The sequence below is a fragment of the Acomys russatus genome, chromosome 2 (genome assembly GCF_903995435.1).
Source record: "Acomys russatus chromosome 2, mAcoRus1.1, whole genome shotgun sequence".
In the NCBI taxonomy this organism is placed as follows: domain Eukaryota; kingdom Metazoa; phylum Chordata; class Mammalia; order Rodentia; family Muridae; genus Acomys; species Acomys russatus.
Genome location: NC_067138.1, coordinates 101219541 through 101240081, shown reverse-complemented (window position 1 = coordinate 101240081; position 20541 = coordinate 101219541). Strand labels below are relative to the sequence as shown.

The window sequence follows — 20541 nt, the reverse complement described above, 5'->3', positions numbered from 1 at the left end:
TCAAATCTGCCTGGAACATGGGCACTCTGCAGGTCTTCAGTAAGTGTTCCACTGAGCGCTTTCTTTTCATGTATTAGGCCACTGGGGTTTCTGTTGACTGAATATTTCACCTAAACCATCACCTACTCGACCTTCCCTAGACAGTGCATTATTCATTTAGTTTAGAGTGTTGATTTGGTCAGAAGAAAGCTGCTGCAGTTATAATTACATAGAATTGCAGAGGACAGGAGAGCAGCTTGTCCTCGGTGGTAGTAAACAGATGCCATAGAACCCTTACTGTGGGGAGGAGGCACCCCCATATTCCATGCAGATCCTCCTATCTCCTCTCCTCGGCTCCAGGCTAGCACCTGAAAACCACAGTGGCTAGTGTGAGTTACAGAACGGCAAGATGCCGTGGATCTTCAAGCATGGACGGCCTTTGAGACAGATCATATGCTTCTCCGGGTCTTACTCCTCTGCAGATCTGGGACTTCATGCAGAGATCACTGAGTGTCACTCGAGCCAGCGATGAGATAAGGGTCAAATGGCATACGAGTCTATTCTGTGACCCCAAATAAGGTTTTCCCTGCAACTGCGTTCTGACGGCTCATCAAGTAAACGGCCAGTATCACATACAGCAGCATTCCCTCTGTTGCGACAAAGTTAGCTGCTAAACATAATTCATGCTCTCTTAAGTGCTAACGAAGTAGAAAGAGCTCTGCATGGTAGCTGTGTTGTAAATTCTAGAGCGACAGTAGACAGGATGGTGGGGGCGCACTTCTCTAATCCCACCACCCCTGGAAAAAACTCAGATACAGCTCCTAATCTGGATGTTTGCACACTAGAGAAATCACATACCCTATTTATAGATTATTTTTTCTTTTCACTTACTTATTTACTCACTTTAAAGCCTGATCACAGCCCCCTCTCTCCACTCTTCCCAGCCCCACCTTCATACCACCATTCCCCCCATTCTCTCCTGCAGTCTCTGCTGGGGTTAGAGGCGTGGGCCAGCACTTCCCTGTTCAAATATTTTATCCTAGCTCCAAATCACTCTAACACATAGAGATTTGGAAAACAAGTTTGAACTGTAGTAACACTTTGAATTTACTTAAAGACTTTATATCTCTTAACTGTATTTTTAATAGCAAACAATAAAAATATCCTTATTATTTTGAAGAAAAATCAAAAGCTGATGTCCAATATGCCATATGCCATGTGGCAATCTACATCTAATATTCTGACATGGAGTTAAGATATGTGGTTTAAGAACATTCATTTTTCATTTTATGCCAGTCAGGCAAGTGTACCTTTGGTAAATTATCATTCAAAATATTTCTGTTTTAATTTTTCATATCTGATCAAATGAAAGGCATATGCTAGTGTTTATAAGTTAGTTTGACTGGATGACCAAGCTGTCTGATGAACTATTGCTTCTCCTTATTCAAGAGAGCTCTGCTTTGCCAATCTAATCTTTATCAATTTTGATGGTATACACAGATTTTCTTCTGTGGAAACAAAGACAAAACCCCTTCTGCAATGTAACACATATTTTGGTTTCCACTCTGAGGTCAACACATCTTTAAAATGTACAGGCTGATTTAATTCCGCAGGTTTTTTTCTACTATCCAATTCCAATGTCTCTCAGCAGCCATTGTTCCTTTCTTATTAGCATTTAAAAATTGAAAGGTAATGAATCACTATGTTATCTAAAGGAGGAGGAGGAGGAGGAGAAGAAGAAGAAGAAGAAGAAGAAGAAGAAGAAGAAGAAGAAGAAGAAGAAACAGAGTTTAGCTTCCAGTGATGGGTTCAAGACAGGTCTGCTACTCACTATACAACTGGGAAGTTCACACTTTCTCAACACTAGGTTGGGATAACAATGCTTATTAAAGTCAATATAAGAATAAATTTACATATTTCAAAATCACCATGGTAATTATTCAAGTGTTCATTGGCTGTGTTAACTGAATAGGGCAGAATGTGGCTCCATAAATCCTCTCCATTTTATGACATGTTGAATGTAGAAATGTGTAAACAAACTCACAAATTTGCAGGGCAGGAGTGGAGAGAAAACGAAGAGTGACAGGAGTTGAAGGCAGTAAGAATGCCAGGTGTTGTAGGGCTGGCTTGATCTTTTGTAGGTTCAAAGACTTTAATTTTCCATGAAATGGGAAAACAGTGCACGTTTCTTGGCAAAGGTACGATATATAATCAGAGCTGTGATGGAGGAGACCTCCTTGGTCATTGTGATGAGAATAAATTGGCAGGGTTCAGGAACAAAAAAGGCACCTGGGTCGGGAGATATTACAGCATATCGTAGGATTTTTGTCCTTTCTCCCTCTCCCCCTCTCTTTTTGAGACAAAGCTAACCTGAAACTAACAATTCCTCAACCTCCAGAGTATTGGGATGATAGGCATGTGCCCCCCACCTCATCCAGCCTTGTATTGTTGTTTTATAGGCTGACGGACAATGAGACCTGTCTGTTCAGGAGCAGGGAGGGAGAGCCTTGGGTATGTGTCATCTGTGGAAGCAGCTGCACGGTGACTGGCGCGCAGAGAAGCCACTTCCTGTCACATTTGTTCCTTAAACTCCTTTCTATATTTCCAATAGTATTTCCACTTTTTTGAAAGGTAAATGCACTCGCTGTGTTGGCTTGGAGTTGGATCCCCAGGAAGTGACAGGAAGGTAGAAAGAGAGAAATGACTCCACACAGTTGCCTTCTATTCTCTACACATGCACCACATGCCACCATTATAACACATCATCATCATCACCATCATCATCATCACCATCACCATCATCATCATCACCATCATCATCATCACCATCATCACCACCATCATCATCATCACCATCACCACCACCACCACCACCACCACCATCATCATCATCACCATCATCATCATCACATCATCATCATCATCGCCACCACCATCATCATCATCACCACCATCATCATCACCATCATCATCATCATCACATCATCATCATCATCATCATCACCACCACCATCATCATCACCATCATCATCATCACCACCATCATCATCATCACCATCATCATCATCATCACCATCATCATCACCAACATCATCACCATCATCACCATGATCATTATCACCATCACCATCATCATTATCATCATCATCACCATCACCATCATCATCACCATCATCATCACCATCATCATCATCATCACCATCATATACTAGTAACACTTAAAAGTCCTCAGGGCACCTCCAGTCTGAGTTCCCATGTGGCCTTGTTAAAACTTTGCTCTTGTGCAGCCACAGCTACTTCTAGGCTTATATGAGAACGGTGTCAAGAGGCTTCTGTCTTAACCGCACTCTGTTCCAGCTGGGAATGAGCTCTCCACACAGGGGACAGACTCTAAGAAAATTACTTGTAGATCTGTGATCTGATTTCAACTCGCCTCAGGGCATGGTGCAAGACTGACTGTCAGGAACATGCTTCTGCCCATCTACTGTAGGGTCTACACCAGGGGCTCCCTGATCATGATGGACCTTCTTGGTGGCTCAGTCCCATTTGTGGATAATTCCTGTTCTTCAGCATATCTTTTTGAAAGGGGTCCTGTTTAAGAGCTAGAGATGACACCCTTATACTTTTCTTTATCTTCTGTGACTATGCACCCTGTCTCTACCTTCTGTTTTACTATCTTAGACACAGCAGTGAGCCTTGGTCTCTTTCCCTAGACCTCTGACATTTTCCACCTCCATCTTACATGCCCAGAGTCCCCTGACATAAACATCTTGATACTTTAGCAAGTCTCTCATGTAAAATCTGGTCTCTGGGTCTTTAAATCCACCTCAGGGAGAAAGATGACTATGGTGCCTTGATACAGGCAGCTAGAGTAGAGTATCCATGGTGAATAGAAGGTGGTCGGAGCTGTGAGGACAATATGAGCTAACCTTCCCACTTCTCTATACAGAAAATTCCAATTCACCAAGCTTTCTGACATTGGGTATTATAAGAAAAATATTAGATGAAATACTGTTTGAAAAGACAGGCACATACATGTGAAAGCCAGTATAAAGTCCTAGAAGTTATTATGGTACACTTGTCCTGCTTGCTTTATAACAGCTAGCCTTCTTCATCTATTTCCTCAGAAGTGCATCTACAAGCATCCCTCTTTCTGTCCAATTTTGTCCTTAGGAAGGTAAACTTAAGCTTGCTGCTATATTCAACCCCTTAAAACTAATACCAGAATCTGGAGCCTTCTCATTTCATATTAGACAATTATTTATGAGCACAAAGTCTTAATTCAGAATAATCAGTTTTAATTCTTCAGGAGAACATATATAAATTAAGAGTACAGCATGAGATGAATGGCCAAGTTTAGGGAGAAAATGAAATAAGCAATTATTCCATTAAAGAGAATATTTTACTTCTTCTCTGATTAAATCCTCTTTAACCACCTGGCTTCAGTTCAGACAGAGTTCAGCATCTTTAGCAGCTAAGCCTAATAGCTGGCAGCAGAGTGTTGTGTGATTGACTCATTCATCCATCCCTTCACATGTCACACGACTCATTGGCCATGCCAGATGCTGGAAGGAGGTAAAAACAGTATCATGACTGGCTCAAGTTGTTCAATAGGAGACTAGCAAAGAGCTAGATTTTGGCTCAGTTTGCAAAAAGCATTTCCTAGCTTTCAACAGTAATAATTGGGAAGTGGCTTCCATCCATCCATCCATCCATCCATCCATCCATCCATCCATCCAATAAATACCCAGTGCCTCACCAAGTCCCAGGTTCTGTGCTGGACCCTGGGGATGAAAAAGGGCCGAGAGCCCCTTGTCTAGAGAGGATGAGTGTATATGGCAGAGCTCTGCAACAACAGAATGCTGTTTTCTAGAGGAGCCTCCCATGCTGGTTCATCTGCTCTAAGCACTATAGAAATAATTTCCTCAATTCATAAAATATATACTTATCTTCATATACTCTCTACAGCACTGGAGACATTTCAAGTATATTATGTCTTAGGTAAGAATACATTTTATGAATAAAATAGGTCAACATAATACCAGAGGCCATGGCAAACAATTAGATAAAAGTCCACAAGAAGAAATGAAGCGCTAGAGACAGTTTAGCTGTAAAGAGTACCTAGTGCTCTTGCAGAGGACGCAAGTTTGGTTCCCAGCACCCACGTCCAGTGGTTCACAAAATTCTGTTCTGCAGCTCCAGGTGATCCAATGCCCTCTTCTGGCCTCTGCAGGCAGCTGCACACACATGGCATACACTGACACATACACACACACACACACACACACACACACACACACACACACACACACAAATCAAAATAATAAAGTTAAAGGAAGAGACAAAAATTATAAATCTAAACAACTCATACTGTCAACTTCACCTAGATTGCATTTTCCCTAATGCCATTGACAAAAATAGCGTCACCAGAGCCTTCACAGAGCGTCCAAACCAAACCTGCCTCTTGAGTTAGCCTGAAATTGTTAGTTAAAATTGGGGGGGAAAGATTTGTAAATGTGGTTAAAATTCTTAAAATAAGCAGATAAGCCTGAATAAATGGGAGGGGCATCCTAAACGTAGCCATAACTGACCTTTGTAGTGGAGCTGATGGACAGAAGAGCAGGTGTTGGTCAGAGAAGCCAAGATCAGAGTGACAATGTGACATGCCAAGGAACACATTAGGCATTAATGCAAACCAAGGGAGGATACTCTCCCAAGGGTGCATGGCCTATGAATATTTGATTTCTGCTGAGTGAATCTGATTTAGGACTTGCATTCTGCAGAAACATGAGTGTGTGTGTGTGTGTGTGTGTGTGTGTATGTGTGTGTGTACATGTAAACATGTTTACTTAAGCCACTAGGTTTGTAACAACTTATAGTAACAACCTTAGCTTTCTTGATCTCAGTCCTATAAGAAAAATATGATCAGTTGTACAATGATTCTTACTGGGAAAAAGTTAAAATTATAGACTCCTATTCCATACAGTGATTCCTAAAATGAATTCTCAAGAGGAGTTTTGCAGTAAGTGACATGTTAACTTATCAGGACAGTTATGGTAACTCTGGCCTGACTGTCACATGGCCCCTTCATCCCTTCCTACTCTTGTTTCACTCCACCTTCCTCTCTCCCTTCTTTCCTTTTTGATTTTTAAAAACATTTTATTCAATAATGAGTTCACTCTTAATATCGCACTTAATAGAAAATGGGTAAAACTGTAAAAGGAATTTCTGAATGTCCTTCATCCATATATTCCCAATTAATCCTGCTGTCCATATTATACATGTAAGTGTGTAGGCACCTACTAGTGCACACATATTTATACTGTATTATACATTTTTTCCTGGATCATTTGGGAATGAGTTGCAGGTATAAGGCTCATTCTTACATGAACACTTCAGTGTAGAGTTTATAAATACAGGATATTCTTGCATATAAACACACACAATTACCTGGTCAGGAACTAAGAGTTGGTGCAATCCTATGACCTAATATGCAAACCTTATTAAAGTCATATCATTTATCACACTCAGTGCCCTTTCTCGATTGTAGCCATAAAGAACAAAGCAGTGTCTGTGGTAGAGGATGCAATGATGCAGCACAGGCTCTTCTGTTGCTTCCTTGGCAGCCATCACTCTGAGCCCTTTCTGCATCTCCCTTTATCTTTTATGACCCTGGTATTTTTACAGCAAAAAGGCAGAATGATTCTCTTCAAGGCTCCCCCCTCATTTGAGCTTCTAGCATTTCCTCTTTGTTCCACTCAGGCTAGGCATTGGGGCAGGATGATAATCAAAGTAGGATCATGTCTACATTGTTGCTTCTTGGGGCGATCCTTGTTAAGAGACAAGGCTAAACTTTGTAAAATCTCTCACATAAAAGCTTAGTAGATAGTGTTAGGAGAAAAATCTGTTTTCATAAGTTCATCCTGCCCAGGAAAATCCAAGTAGTCTACTGGCCTCTCTCATTTCTGCTTTTGTCAGGTGAGAGGGTGGGCTGATGCAACAAAGGAGCCTCTGCTGCATCCTCTCTGAGCTGCTCCTACCTCATCCGCTCTCTAACCATATTGCTTTCGCTGCCCCTAAGTGCTCCTGGGAAGATCTACACAGCTCTCTACTGTCTCGCACCATAACTTCAGACTAATCACCTTGACTATCCTGTCACTCCAACTTCCAATGCCCTCCACCTGGCCTCCTGGCATCCACTCATGTATCACTTCAATACGTTCTGCAAACTGCACCTGTTTACATGCTTGGTAGAACCAGCCGTCATCCCTGCATTTAGAGTCTGTACAGCCGATCACAAGCCTTAACAAGAGGCTCACAGTCCTGCTCCATTCTGCTCCCCTGCTTCCCCTGTTTGCTCATTTCAGCCTTCCTTCCAACCCCACACCAGGGCTGCCAACGTCCCCGGACACTGGCTGCTTCACTCGCTGTTTTTCTCTCCATTTGCAGCTACTGACACACACACACACACACACACACACACACACACACACACACACACACACACACACACACACACCCTTCCCACTTAACACTGGACTATTAGCCACATATTCAGTCTCCCAGTTCAAGTGCACTGCCTTAGGAAAGCCTTGTCCACAGCCCCAGCTACCAGGCACATGGCTCTGTGGCACAGGGTGGGTCCTGTCAGGGCAGTTCCAGCACACATATCACACACAGAAAAGGAAACAAAACTTACAGGACATACTACAAACTGATCAGTGCTTACATGTCCTTCACCAACAAACAGTAGGTCCTCCAACTCACTCCTGAAAGCGTTTATCTCCTCCACAGCCGGCACCCTCAGGAAACATAATTCACCAAGGTTTTAGTATCTTTGTCTTCCTAGGCTCCTAAATTGTATCATTTGTTTACTTCTTTTAGAATTTCTATGGATGCAATAAATCTGTATCTATTTCTCTCATTTCTTCTGTGTTAACTACTGATTGTTTCACTTATCCATCATATACAGATATAGTTAGTTTCTTCATCAAACTGGCACATCAACATATGAGTGCAACGGTTTAGTAATATGTTCTCTACTAATGGAAACGTGAGCAGGGGACATTATGATACATGGTGCACAGGACGAAGTTTTGTGTGTATATTGGTACACAGGTGCCATAATTTCCCCAGGATTTCACTTAGGCATGGGCTTGGTAGAGGGTTGGGCACATGCATAATTAAACGTTTCTTTGCATGGTTATGCAATTTGTGGGTGTGGAAACAAAGCAGTTCTCACCATTTAGACATATTCACCTCTGGTGACTGGCTTGACATCCATGTCTTTCCTCGGACTGTAACTGACTCAAGGTCTCCTTCTACTCACCATGCCTGGCTCACAGTCGGTGCTGAACAAAGAAAGACACATTCTGAAGCTAAGGCACTCTATAGTTGAACATAGGTCTGCCTACCAAATCCCATAGCCTAAGGGGTTTTTCCCTACCACATTTTCCTTATCTACAAATAAATAAATAAATAAACAAATGAGACCGTGTACATGGAGGTAACAACAAAAGTGAGTTAATTGTTACCAATGTTTCTCCACTTTGCACCTGGACCAGAGGTCCCAGGATGGGGGATAGGAGGGAGGTTTACCAATGTAAAATGCCCTATGCATGTATGTGAATTAATATAATTTTGTGAAAGGAAGTGGGGTTTCAAATATCACTACAAGAAGAACAAAGGTGACCAATAAATGTTATTTAGTCCAAACTGCACCTGTGTCCCCAAATCATTCACCACCACAAAAGAAGCTTGCTGAAGTCCTGATCAAAACAAGGATTTTTAAGTGCTTTTTGTCCTGTGGTGTGGCCTTTTAACTGTGCTCAGGCTCAAAGAAGAGCTTGGCGAAACGCTGGATTAGGGACTATCCTCCACTCAGAAAGGAGGGCAGCTTCTTATTTACATGGAAAGATCTTAGGCTTTGTGGCTTCCTGTTGTGCCCTGGTGCATCTGCACTTCGGTTTCTGGGTTTGTCTTTAGAGAGATACAAACAGGCTCTCTCATTTTTCAAGAGAACATAAAAATTCCACAGCCTGTAATTGCTAGCAGATTTTACCAGATACTCTGTCCTGGCTCCTCAGAACAGCTGGACCTAAGTCTACCAAAGGACATCTTTGAAAGGATGGAGTTTTGAAAGACCCCTGTAGTGTGCCTCAAACCCATCAGGGATGGGTCCTTCAGCTTGATAGTATTCATATTTTATTAATTTTGCATTTGTTTACTTTAATCTTATAACCATCTAGCATACATCTAGGCTCTCATCGATGCAAAGGGACTTTTGCTAGGGTCTGAAAAAAAACTGTGGAAAGATACAGTTGTCCTCCGGTGACATTTGTGCAGGCCTTTTAAAATCCCCCATTAGAACAGCTTGTGTACACATTACAATTATAGATTCTGTGGTTTGTGGCATGGCTCCCTGGTAGAGCACATGCTGACCATACACAAAGCCGTGGGTATTAGCCTGGCAGCAAGAAGTAAATAAGTAAAGTAAAGTAAAACGAAGGGACAGATGCTTATCTACTGCTTCCCAGAAGACCTTCCTAAATCAGCCCTGGTGAGTGCGGCTGGAGCTTCTCAGGTCTGTTTTGTGCACATTAGCTGAGCTGCACTGGCTTACCGCTCAATGGAAAAGTTAGAGAGGGTAACAATTAGTGACATGTAACCTGGAGTCCTTCCTGAAACAAGCCAGATTCTGGCCAGCTGTAGGATCCTTGAAATCTGAGCAAACAACGAAGAAGTAACTAAGGATGCCATGGAAAGAGCTTAGGGGTTTGCTTGACCGGGGACCCCAGTATTCGTCCTTTCACTTAGTGGCTGTGGGACACTTGAATAGATCGTTTAGTTCCTTTGAGCTTTCTTTGAGGAAAGAAAAAAAAAAAAAAAAAAAGAAAGAAAGGAATAAAGGGAAAGAAAAGATCACCTGTTCTGACTGCTGCCCTGCGTTCTGCGCACCGAATTTGGACAACATTTCACACACTCGACAGCACCACGCAAAAGTTCTTTCTTTATAAGAAGAAATCCCATGAACAAGAATAACTGGACGAGCTCCAGGAACATGAGCACCAGGAACATGTGCACACTCCATCACTGGGGTTTTGCTCACGTGGTCTGCTTTCTCTCTAGGTGGTTCCTGTCAGGTTCTGGCAGATGTTCAAGAGCATACCTCACAGCACAAACTGCTCCCAGGGACAGTCATAAGATATTCACCCAGAACCAGGCTGTCTGTCAAAGAATGTGCGTAAAGTACTATACACACCTAAAGTTTATGATGTCACTTCCGTCATGTATTACATGGGGGAAATGTAGTCTATTTAGTATTTTCTGTGAACCCCCCTTAACACTTTTAACTTCTGTTTAATTTAAGTATATTAGCATTACCCTTTATTCTGATGAAAATGTGACATTTGCCTCTTTATTATACAGCTGTGAATGTTTTATCCAATAAGGGACTTTAATATAGTTGTTATAATTAGAAACTCTACATACAGATTTCATGGGAAAGAAATCGGCACGCAATAATATCCAATGCATCCCTCCTATCATGATTCTTAAACAGAATTGTATCCCGCATCTCTTGCCCAGTGAATTCCCCCTCCTTACAAACCATGCACAGTTCCCCAAGCCTCTAATCCCAGCTCTTGGGAGACAGAGACAGTGAGACCTCTGTGAGTTTGAGGCTAGCCTGGTCTACACACTGAGTTCCAGGTTAATGAGGACCTTTCTCAACAACAACATTAACAACAATAAAATGCATAAACCTGGGTAACTTTTAATTTTTCTTTCATTTTTAGAGCTAGATTTTAGATCCTTAAATGTGTGCTTTGATGTTTACTATCTATTTCACTGGAGATAGAAATTATCATCCATTAATGGATGTCTTGGGTTTATGATTTTTAAGTCACATGTTAAATTTTTACTTATGCCCCAAGGACAGACCACTGAAGCAGACAATTTCCTAATTGTTTAGGGGGTTCAGACTTGTTGTGAAGACAAGGAATAAGAATAGGTAGTCTATTGTATATCTGTGTAATAATATAAATGTATATGTATAAAAATAAAATAATTTAAAAAAAAAAAAAAAAGAAATGGTACACCTGGGCTCTGTTGGACTATGGGGGCACAGCCAACTAAGTGTGGTACCGGAAGAAAATAGCTTCATGAAGGGGATAGCTTTGTTAGAAATCTTAGGAAAATATCAACCAGCGTTGTGACCTTGGGGTTCCTATGCTATTTCTTTAGCTCAGTTCTTCCTCTTCCTATATCTCAGGCTCTTTATCTTTCATTTGAACACTGGCCACACAATGTAACGATGACATTTTCTGGGATAACAAATAACACAGTAAGTGCTTAATATGTGTGCTATATGCAGGTGGTAAGTGATAAAAGTGTATTTTCTTTGAAGGAAGAGAAAATGTAGTGTACTTGTTCCATCTACAAAACTACAAATACCAAAAACGTTTAATAATTTATTGGGCAGTATACAATAGCAACTGAAAAATCCCAGTGGTTCTTTATGCTTAAACATATCTGGCCCAATTAATTTAGATAAAAGGATCTGGAGACACTTGGTGGAAAATAGAATAGAAACTGTGGGACACCAGGGACCAGTGAAAGTGTCACAGGGCCTAGATCATAGGACCTGCTATGCTCAGCTAGGACTCAGAATTGTGCACGGATTTCTGGGAAGAGTGACGCCCTTCTGTATGTAGCATTCATGGCCTCTTTCTCTGTGAGCTGATCACAGTGAAATTCTGTATTTCATAGAAAGTAAATTCTTATACAAAAAACCAAAAATACCTGCTCATTCTCATTGTGGGTTACTCTTCCTTCTCAGGGGCCCAGGACCAACTTAAGGCCTAGTTAAGTCTTCAGAAATTATAGCAAAGTACACAGCGAGGAGTTACACAGAAACCCCGGGGGCTGAGGGGTGGGGATTCAGGTAGGCAAAGGAGAGGAGCATGAGTCCTGAGAGTCCTGACCAATCTTTGTCAGAAAGCACCCAGAAGAAGATCCATCACTCAAAACCAACCTTCCTGTTACAGGGTCCATTCTTCACATGGCTTCACATAAAACAAAACTACTAGTTTAAAACCCATTTAAACAGAGCTTTGGCAACTAGAGTTGGTTGATATGTTTGTTTTTATCTGCTTTAAGATATGATTTAGTGAACAGCTCTGTTCCCATGGCATAGTACCAAGCTAGGCTTCTGTGTTGTGTAGACTGTCTTTAATCAAGGGGAGAAGGCAAAGCCGCACTCCCCGGGAACTAGATACTTCATATGCTAGTGCTTCCAATGGCTGCACAGCCAACCATTTGACCACAGTTTGAGACATCAAACTAGAAAGATGTGACCTGTTCTTCAGCAAACCTCTATCGTTACTATCTCTTGTTGTTCTGTGGGTGTCTGTTCATTTGGCCATTTAACACATGCTGAGCATCTACTACATGTCAACCATAATGCTAGACGCATGTTAAGTAGAAATGCACTGTTGGGTGGGGGTGTCTTTCTGTGACGGCAAGCTGGTATGAGCCGCGTGCTGGCATTGTTCCATAGCGTAACCCAACAAAGCGGGTACTGAATCTTCCTCTTTCTCCAGCACCACTTCCCTTAGTTTTCCTGAAGTTTGAAAACACACAACAGCACCACAGTGACTTTCATTTCTTGATGGTTTAAGGCTGAGTTACTTTGAGGTGAATATATATTAAATCCTTAAGACAGTTCCCATTTGAACTGTTCACCCTGTTGGCAGGAGGGAGACCTTGACAGTTCCTTTAGGAGGGGACTTTCAAGCCCATACTAAAAGAATCTAAATTCTGTTTGGATCTTTGTTCTCTGAGATGATGTTTCTTCTAGAACTCTAAACATTGGTTAAGTTGAAAACTAGACAAGTTGGTTCTTGTGGCAAAAAATCAAAGATCTGAACATTTATTCAACATGTAGAATTGGGAAATAGAAGCCTGTGTTCAATTGAGTCGGGGAAGTAAAGTTTTAAAAGAAAAGTAACGAGGCAGATTATTAAACTCCAGGTTAAAGCCACATGGGAGCCCAGTGACTTCATGTAAGTTGCAGTACTTGGTATCTTGCACAGTGCTCAGTGCAGACTCCGTGGTGGCTGCCTTCAGGTCAAGTCCAACCCACTGAGCCACTGCAAAGGCACAGACTGTCACTGCTATGCATCCCCTGAGCAGCCACACAGCCATTAACCCACTGAATAGAAAAAGGAAAATAAATCAATGTGTTTTTCATTTAATGCTCTTCCACAAAAACATTTTCATGACTTGGGAAGCTGGTGGCATGTTTTCAAATTGCCAGATTTAGTACTTGACCACAAAACAGCAGGGAGAGAAAGAAGATTAAATAGAGTCTATAAATGCTGCCTTCCCAGGGGAGGATGGTGACAAGTGATGCTGTTTATTTTTATTGTTATCTTTATGCTCGTGTCCTCCGCCATGGTAGTGATTTGGAAGGCTGGCAAGAACAGCACATGGGGCACTGTGGTATAGCATGGTCCAGCCCAACTCTGCAGTTCCCATCAGCCTTTGGAAAAGATATGCCTCATGACTCTCTTGCCTCTTTCCCACAAAATATTTGAGTGCAGAGCCAACCCAGCCTCCAGTCTGGCTCCTAGCTCTGCTAAGAGCACAGAGAAGGAGCTCAGGAGTCCCACCGCTGGGGCTGAAAGCCTAGCTAGGTATTTGCTTGCTGTCTAACCTTGATAGACAGCTTCTCTCACGGAGCCTCAGATCCGTCCTTGTGTGCCGACACAGCAACTCTGAGAGCTGCATGAAGTTCCGAGGATGTATCCTCACAGGCCATCATAAAATGTTATAAATATTTATTGTTATCATCACTCCATCAAGAGTGTCCTCTAGAACTTTCAACCCTCTGCGGTTTCCCCTGTGTCCTTGGGAGAGGAGTACATTTCTATACCATTCCCCAAGTACTCAGGGCTCATCAGAAGGGAGCTAAACAGGACTGCTCTGGTTTTCCCTTTACTACTTAAACAGTTCCTTAGGGCAAGCTAGAGTCTTTTGAGGCAAGTGGGGCTCAGGCTAGATGCCAGACAGACTCTCCTGAGGCTTTTGTTTCTGCCCTTTGGCCTGACTGTTGCATTCCTGATAGGCGGCTAGAATCATGGTGCTAGATAGTCCAGCCCAGCTTTCACAGACTGAAATGGCCGGATCACAGGTATTCCTGTGTAAGAAACGGATAAAATGCCTTCCACACTAGTGGTGCCAATCCCAATCCTAGCAGTGCTTTGTGACTTCTTGCTCCCCACAGTCTCAGCATCCCAGCAAGCATGCCATAAATCTCATCATTGTGGTTTGAAAAATCCATGTGTGTATGCATAGATGTGTGTGTGTGCGGGTGTGAGCGTGCGCGCGCGCGTGTGTGTATTCAAGTGCACCAATGTGTATGAAGACTAGAGGAAAACTTCAGGAGTTATCTTCAGGAACAACATATACTTCCTTTGAGACAAGCTCTCCCATTGGTCTAGAGCTCACCAATGAATTTAGGCCAGATTGGCCAGTGAGCCCCAGCAGTCCTGCTGTCTCTGTTTTCCCCATGCTGGGATTACTAGCACATCTCAGAGGCCTGATATCTTTGCATGGGTTCTCGGAACTGAACTCAGATTTTCATGGTGGGGAGGCAAATACTTTACTGACTTCACTCTGAGCACACGGTGCATGTCCCTAGCTAGATGCACTTTCCCTTTGTGTTGAGGGAAATGGGGGAGGGTTTTCCTCAGATGGTCTGAGACAGCTGTAATGAGCCATTAGTGACACTACCCAGTTCTAACAACATGGTGTGGTCTGAGGAAGGCTTTACTCTGTCTAGCCCAGGTTCACCAGAGCCATGGTCTCCATCTGTCTTTCCCAACAGCACAGAGGTCAGATTACATGCAATCCAAGCGTTCCTTGGTGTGTTCCAGAGCCATGGAGAAAAGATCAGGCCCTCTGTATGAGGGTACAGTGAAGGGGATAGAAGGGGGTGGGGGACAGAGATGGAATGTTCTAGAGGTCTGTCTCAGTGGAGGAGAGAAGACAGTACAAGAATGGATGCTCCCTGTCTATGGTTTTACGCCTCACTGTATGAACTCTCCAGGTGGCCAGCACTCTTGCCACGAAGCCTTCCACAATGTTCCCACCATTGGGCGCCTTACCAAAACCAACACATTATTATACCCTCAGCCTCCGAGAACTATTAGCGAAACATGTCCTCTTTCTTATAAAATACCTGGCCCCAGGCATTCCGCTCTAACTATATATCCCCGGCCCTGAAAGACCTGGGGCATGTGTGCTTAGTAATCTTTATGTGCACATATCCCTGAGTGTTTCCTATGTGAAACTAAAGAGGACTTAGTTGTGATAGCTTCAGTTCTAAGCCATTACCATGTAAAGCAGACTAAGAAAGAAGGAAAAGAGGCACTGCAAAATTCAGTATTTTACCTGAATTCCCTTAGCAGGTAGCAAAGAAGCCTCCCTCTTTCAGACTTAGTGTCTGCTCAGTGACAGAACACTTCTATCTCTAGGTTCAGGTGAGATGGAAAAACCTTCAGACCTCCCAGCTTCTACCAAGTCTTCCTGGCGAGGACACCTTCCTATTGGATGAGCTATCTGGATAACTAGATGCCAAGCTGTTACAGGACTTGACAGCTCCTGAAAAGGGTGCTGGAGTAGCGGCAGGGATTAGCTCTCTCTGACCCTGTGACTTTTTGGCCTCAGGCTAACCCCTGCTGCATGGGATCCTGCTCTCTGAAGGGCTGATTGTGATTGACTCTGAGCAAGCAGCTCTTCTTTCACAGAGCGGAAAAAAGAGCAGCGTCCCCTTGTTAACTGAGTCACGCGCAGGGAAGATGAATGTACGGCCCACACTCGCATCTCCTACAATGTCAAAGGCCAGATCAGCCTGTGTTCTGCCCCAGGCCTTTCCTCCCCATTCCTGGAGGTGACAGGGACTGGAAGAGGCACGCCTTCTGAGAACTTTCCAGTACTCAATTATTTGGTCATTCATTCGTTCCTTTGTATTTTGTGGTGAATCTGAAAGAGGCCACCTGGATCCGCACAAAGTGTACCAGGGAATTCTGTGTCAATCGAGCGCTGAACTGGAAACATCAGAAATGACAGATGGGGAGAAAGTGAATTCTTTTGGTCGCATCAAAACAACTTCTTGACAAACCCAGGTCCTTTGGTACCTGTTCTCTGTCGGTGAGTTTTCCCTGACGTTGGTGGTTTTATTTACGAGACCCACAACAAAGGGGCCCTTGAGCTTCTCTGGGAGTGTTTCCTCAGTCCTGCGCCTCTCCTAGACCTCACAAAGGTGTTATTATTGCCAGCTTGCTGTGCTTGGAGTGCCTGAGGGAGATCAAAGGCCCTCAAGAGCCCAGGCTGGCTTTCCTGCCATAGCATTAGAGTTGATGATTAATCCCTTCGGCCTGCACGCTCCTGCCCACTAGCAAGCACAAAACAAGGTGGTGCTGGGGACTATATTTCTAGTCCAACACAAGGCAGTAAACTGGCATTTTATGGCTACCACTTACTATATCCAACTGCAGCTGTCTATCAAATTTGTTAAACTCCAACAGTTGTTCCATGTGAGCTATTTATGTCACCAGGACACTTTTATAAGCATTCTGAGTGTCTATGATGTGCCAGTCACATTTGGATAAAATGCACGCTATTCAAAAACTCTCTGGTACAGGCAGCCTTGCCTCCTGCATGATGGATGAATAATCTAAGACTTAGTGAGATTGAGTGGTTCACTAGGGTCACAGGGTCAAAAAAGGGCACAGACAGGTTCCGCACCCTGTACCGGGAAACTGGAAAGCCTACCATCTCTCTGTTCCGTACTGGGCATGTGATAAGAACACATGATATGGAGCTGCACCGAAAGCAGACAGAGCAAGCTTTAGGTTCTTTGTTTCAGAAATCAGCATCTTGTAACCTCGAGGAAAGCGCTAGAGTTTTCTGTCTAATCTTTCTAATTTGTAAAACCTGGAGACAGCAGGAAGAGCCAGCACTGCCCTACGAAGAGACAGTAGCAAGGAGGGAAGCTATGGAGGTTCTGTCTCCCGTGCATGGGCACTGCTTCTGCGCAGAAGTCTGAACTGAAGCCGGGAAAGCATCTGAGACTCAGACCTGGGAAGCAAAGGAGATCTGTCCCACTGAAGACAGTGGTGATTTAAATGATGTCAGCGAGGATAAGCTGGCAGTGCAGGCCCACTCCAATGGGAAGGAGAGCTGGCTTGCTTGTCCTCCCTTCTGGTAGGAGGCCATCTCGCCTCTGGAGCTTTGTCCTTGCAGCACAGCACTGCTGAAATGGAGTGAGTGAGACTTCCAAAGCCGGTGATGGAGACTAATACATACACACATATATAATCATAACATGTACTATCTACTAATAAATACACATACTTTGTGTATATATTATGGCTTCCAGTTTTGTGAGGGTTGTATGGGATTTGTGAGTACATGAACAAGTGGGTCTCTCTTGTGCCTTTTTTTTTGGTTCTTTCCCTTCTATTTGTGGGTATTGTGCTATTCTGATGTGTTCATTTTATCTCATTATTATCCCTTAGAAGCCTGTTTGTTTTCTAAAGAGAGACAGAACGGGGTTTGATCCAGGAGGGAGGCGAGGTGAGGAACAACTAGGAGAGCAGAGGGAGGGCAACTTTAATCAGGATATTATAGAAGAAGAAAACCTTTTCAACAAAAGGCCACAAAAAGGTACTACACTGCCTGGAATTCAGAGAAGCATGAAATAAGATGTAGTCCCTTAAGGGCCAGCCCAAGTGTCACCTTAGGAAGATGTCTGTCACTGTGGGCTCCCAGTGACTGAGTAAGTCGCTGTTCCCTTTCTGCTCTATAGAAACAGGGCTGCTAATCCCACGCTGGCCTCGTACAGGTTGCTCCCTGAGGGCAGAATGCATACACTTCTCATGCCAGGAGCCAGGAGCTGGAGCACTCCATGCTCTGCGGAAAGCTGGGACCTAACTGGGCAGCATGTTCATATGTACACAGAGGACACGGGTGAGAAGAAGTGCCCAGCACAGAGCAGGCCTCAGGCTGAGGCTGGTTCTGAGGACCCTCGGCCATGGCATCTTATTATAAGTCCATCTCATTTATGGGGAAGCTGATGCTATCCTTTTGTTCCTAGACATTAGTAGGCAGGACAAAAGAGAAGGTTTCAGACCATACTATCCGATCAAAGTGTCTAGCTGTGAAGAAAAGCTCAGTGACTTTACAGCTTTGCTCCCTCGCTGTGAAGACTGCCTGCATCCCACTCTGCTCCCTGCTCATCTCCTCCTCCTCCACTTTCTGCCTGCTTTTACTCATCTGGGAAAAATCCAAGGAGTCGTCCATCTAAGCTTAACAGAGTAATGACTTTTAAATAAAAATATGGTGGAAATGGGTACTTATCGAAATGGAATGCTTTCAGATTCATGCATTTAAAAAAGATATAAATTTTAAGGCAGGCACTAAATTTTACTGCAATCTTGGAGAAAGCCCTTCCACTAATTCATGGAGGAAAAATTAACAAAGTGAAAATTGCTTATCAGTGTTCTTTTGAAGTCATGATATGGAGCCTAATTCTATACATCATCAGGACACTCCCAGAGAGATGGATTCATGCCTGTGGAGGGAGAGCTCAGTGGCTGAGGAAAATAGACACCCGTTTGCAGCCGCCCTATGAGGAGAGATGTCTGGGTGGCTTTGTCAGCTTTGGGGACCAGGCGCACTTATTGAGTGCATTTTCCTTGTTTTCAACAAGTTGGCCTCTGGAAAAAGACCTGGCAAAATAAAAGTCAGGATTGAGATGGGGAAGGAAGAGACAGAAAGAGTGGATGGGGTGAAGGAGCCAGTAGTTCAAGACGTTGCCCTGGTCCGTCTCTGTTCTATGTGGTGGCCTTGCCCCTGTGCATGTCACACTTACCCCCATGTGACAGGATGATGTTCCACAGATGACAGCCAGCCGTGACGTCACTGGCTGTCCCTCACAGGCAAGGCCGTGACCTCTCACATCTGCTCCAATCACTCCTGTGAAAAAGTAAAACCAAACAAATACCTCTTAAGAAAAGTGACAGGGGTCGGGGCAGGGGGTGTGGTATAAGAAAGCTAAAAACAAGCAAAAAGAAAAAAAGACAAATAACAAGGCGTAAAAATCTGTGTAGTCTCAAGTAAAATATATAAAAAGTACAAAATAAACAATGACAAAAATTTATTTGCCATCCAAGGGCAAACAAGGAACTGTATTCTGCTTCTGCATACCTCTGGCCCATGCACTGTATCTAACCTTATCAGAATAATACCAATGGTAATTAATTACATAAAAACAGCAGCCTTGAGACATCTGTGCCCACTAAATAGCCATCTCTATGTTGTGTGGTGCATGGATCACTTCATATTAACACTGTCTAGTAGCTATTGTTAATGCCATAGACAGACACCAAAGGGAAAACTGAGATCTTCAGAGGTTAAGTGACATGTACAAGTCAAAGCACTAGTAAGAAGCAAGCAAGCAGTCTGGCTTGGAACCTGTTTAACACATTTTATCCCAGTGTCAGGGAAGGCAAAAGCAAAGAAACAGTGTGATGGTTGAATCTTTTTGACACTCACGTCTCTACTCTTATTTCTACTCCTTCCAGAGCTCCAAGTGTAAAAGACAAGTCCCTGTTCTAAGAATGCCACGTGGCAGAGAGCCACTCAGCGACCGGGGAAACAGGCTCTTCATACAGATTCCTACAGCTCCTCTGAGATCCTTGATACTTGGAGAGCAAGCGAGGTTAATAACACAGACAGCTCTTCCACCTTCATTTCCTCAAATAGCCGCCGAGAACCTGTGTGTGTGTGTGTGTGTGTGTGTGTGTGTGTGTGTGTGTGTGTGTGTGTGTATGTGTGTAGGATATGGGAGCCACAGACATGCAAATCTGCATGACTACAATATAAAGAGGAGGTGACAGATGAGTACGGAGGAGGAGGAGCTAGGATGCAGAAAGCGCAGCTTGAGCTCATCAACTCGGCAGCACCCTGCTCTCAATCTATAGCACAGGATGCTCGCTCACTCACTCACTCACTCACTCATTCATTCATTCATTCGTACCCTAAGACCTTTGTTCTTTCCTCTGCCTGGAATGCTGTTCGTCACCTCCTCTCCCAGGCCACCCTTTGTCTATTCTTAAGTCAGTGCTACTTTCTCAGAAAGGACTTTTCTGACTATCTAGGAAACATGCAGTCCCCCAGTTCAACTGTCTCATGGACCCTGACTCCCCCAGCACAGGATACCAGAAAAATTTAGATGTCAAATTTCTCTAATAAAGGCTGTGGGAAGCTAGTACTGTCTTACTTACATGCCTGGCAGCCCAGGGTATAGGGGAGTTGCTAGCTCAAGGCATGGATTGAGAGAAAGACTGTTTATAAATACAACAAAAAGTTAGACAAGACCTTGCACTCCCCTGCTTGCAGTCTGGTGGGATAGAGAGAACCTTGGATGGAGAATTTCAGCCCAGAAGAATTAGTTCACCTTTAGAAATCACAAGGCTCAAATTCTGAATTCCT

At 43.4% G+C, this 20541-nt stretch overlaps 1 protein-coding gene across 4 annotated transcripts in view; it reads right to left on the bottom strand.

Moving 5' to 3' along the window:
* The window catches only part of Fggy (FGGY carbohydrate kinase domain containing), a 364828-nt gene that overhangs the window by 144879 nt on the left and 199408 nt on the right, over window positions 1-20541 (bottom strand). For all 4 annotated transcript variants that reach the window (XM_051164348.1, XM_051164353.1, XM_051164357.1 and 1 more), the window contains one exon: window positions 18920-19023. In XM_051164348.1, the coding sequence (XP_051020305.1) occupies window positions 18920-19023 (104 nt within the window). The remainder of the gene's footprint in view (window positions 1-18919; window positions 19024-20541) is intronic.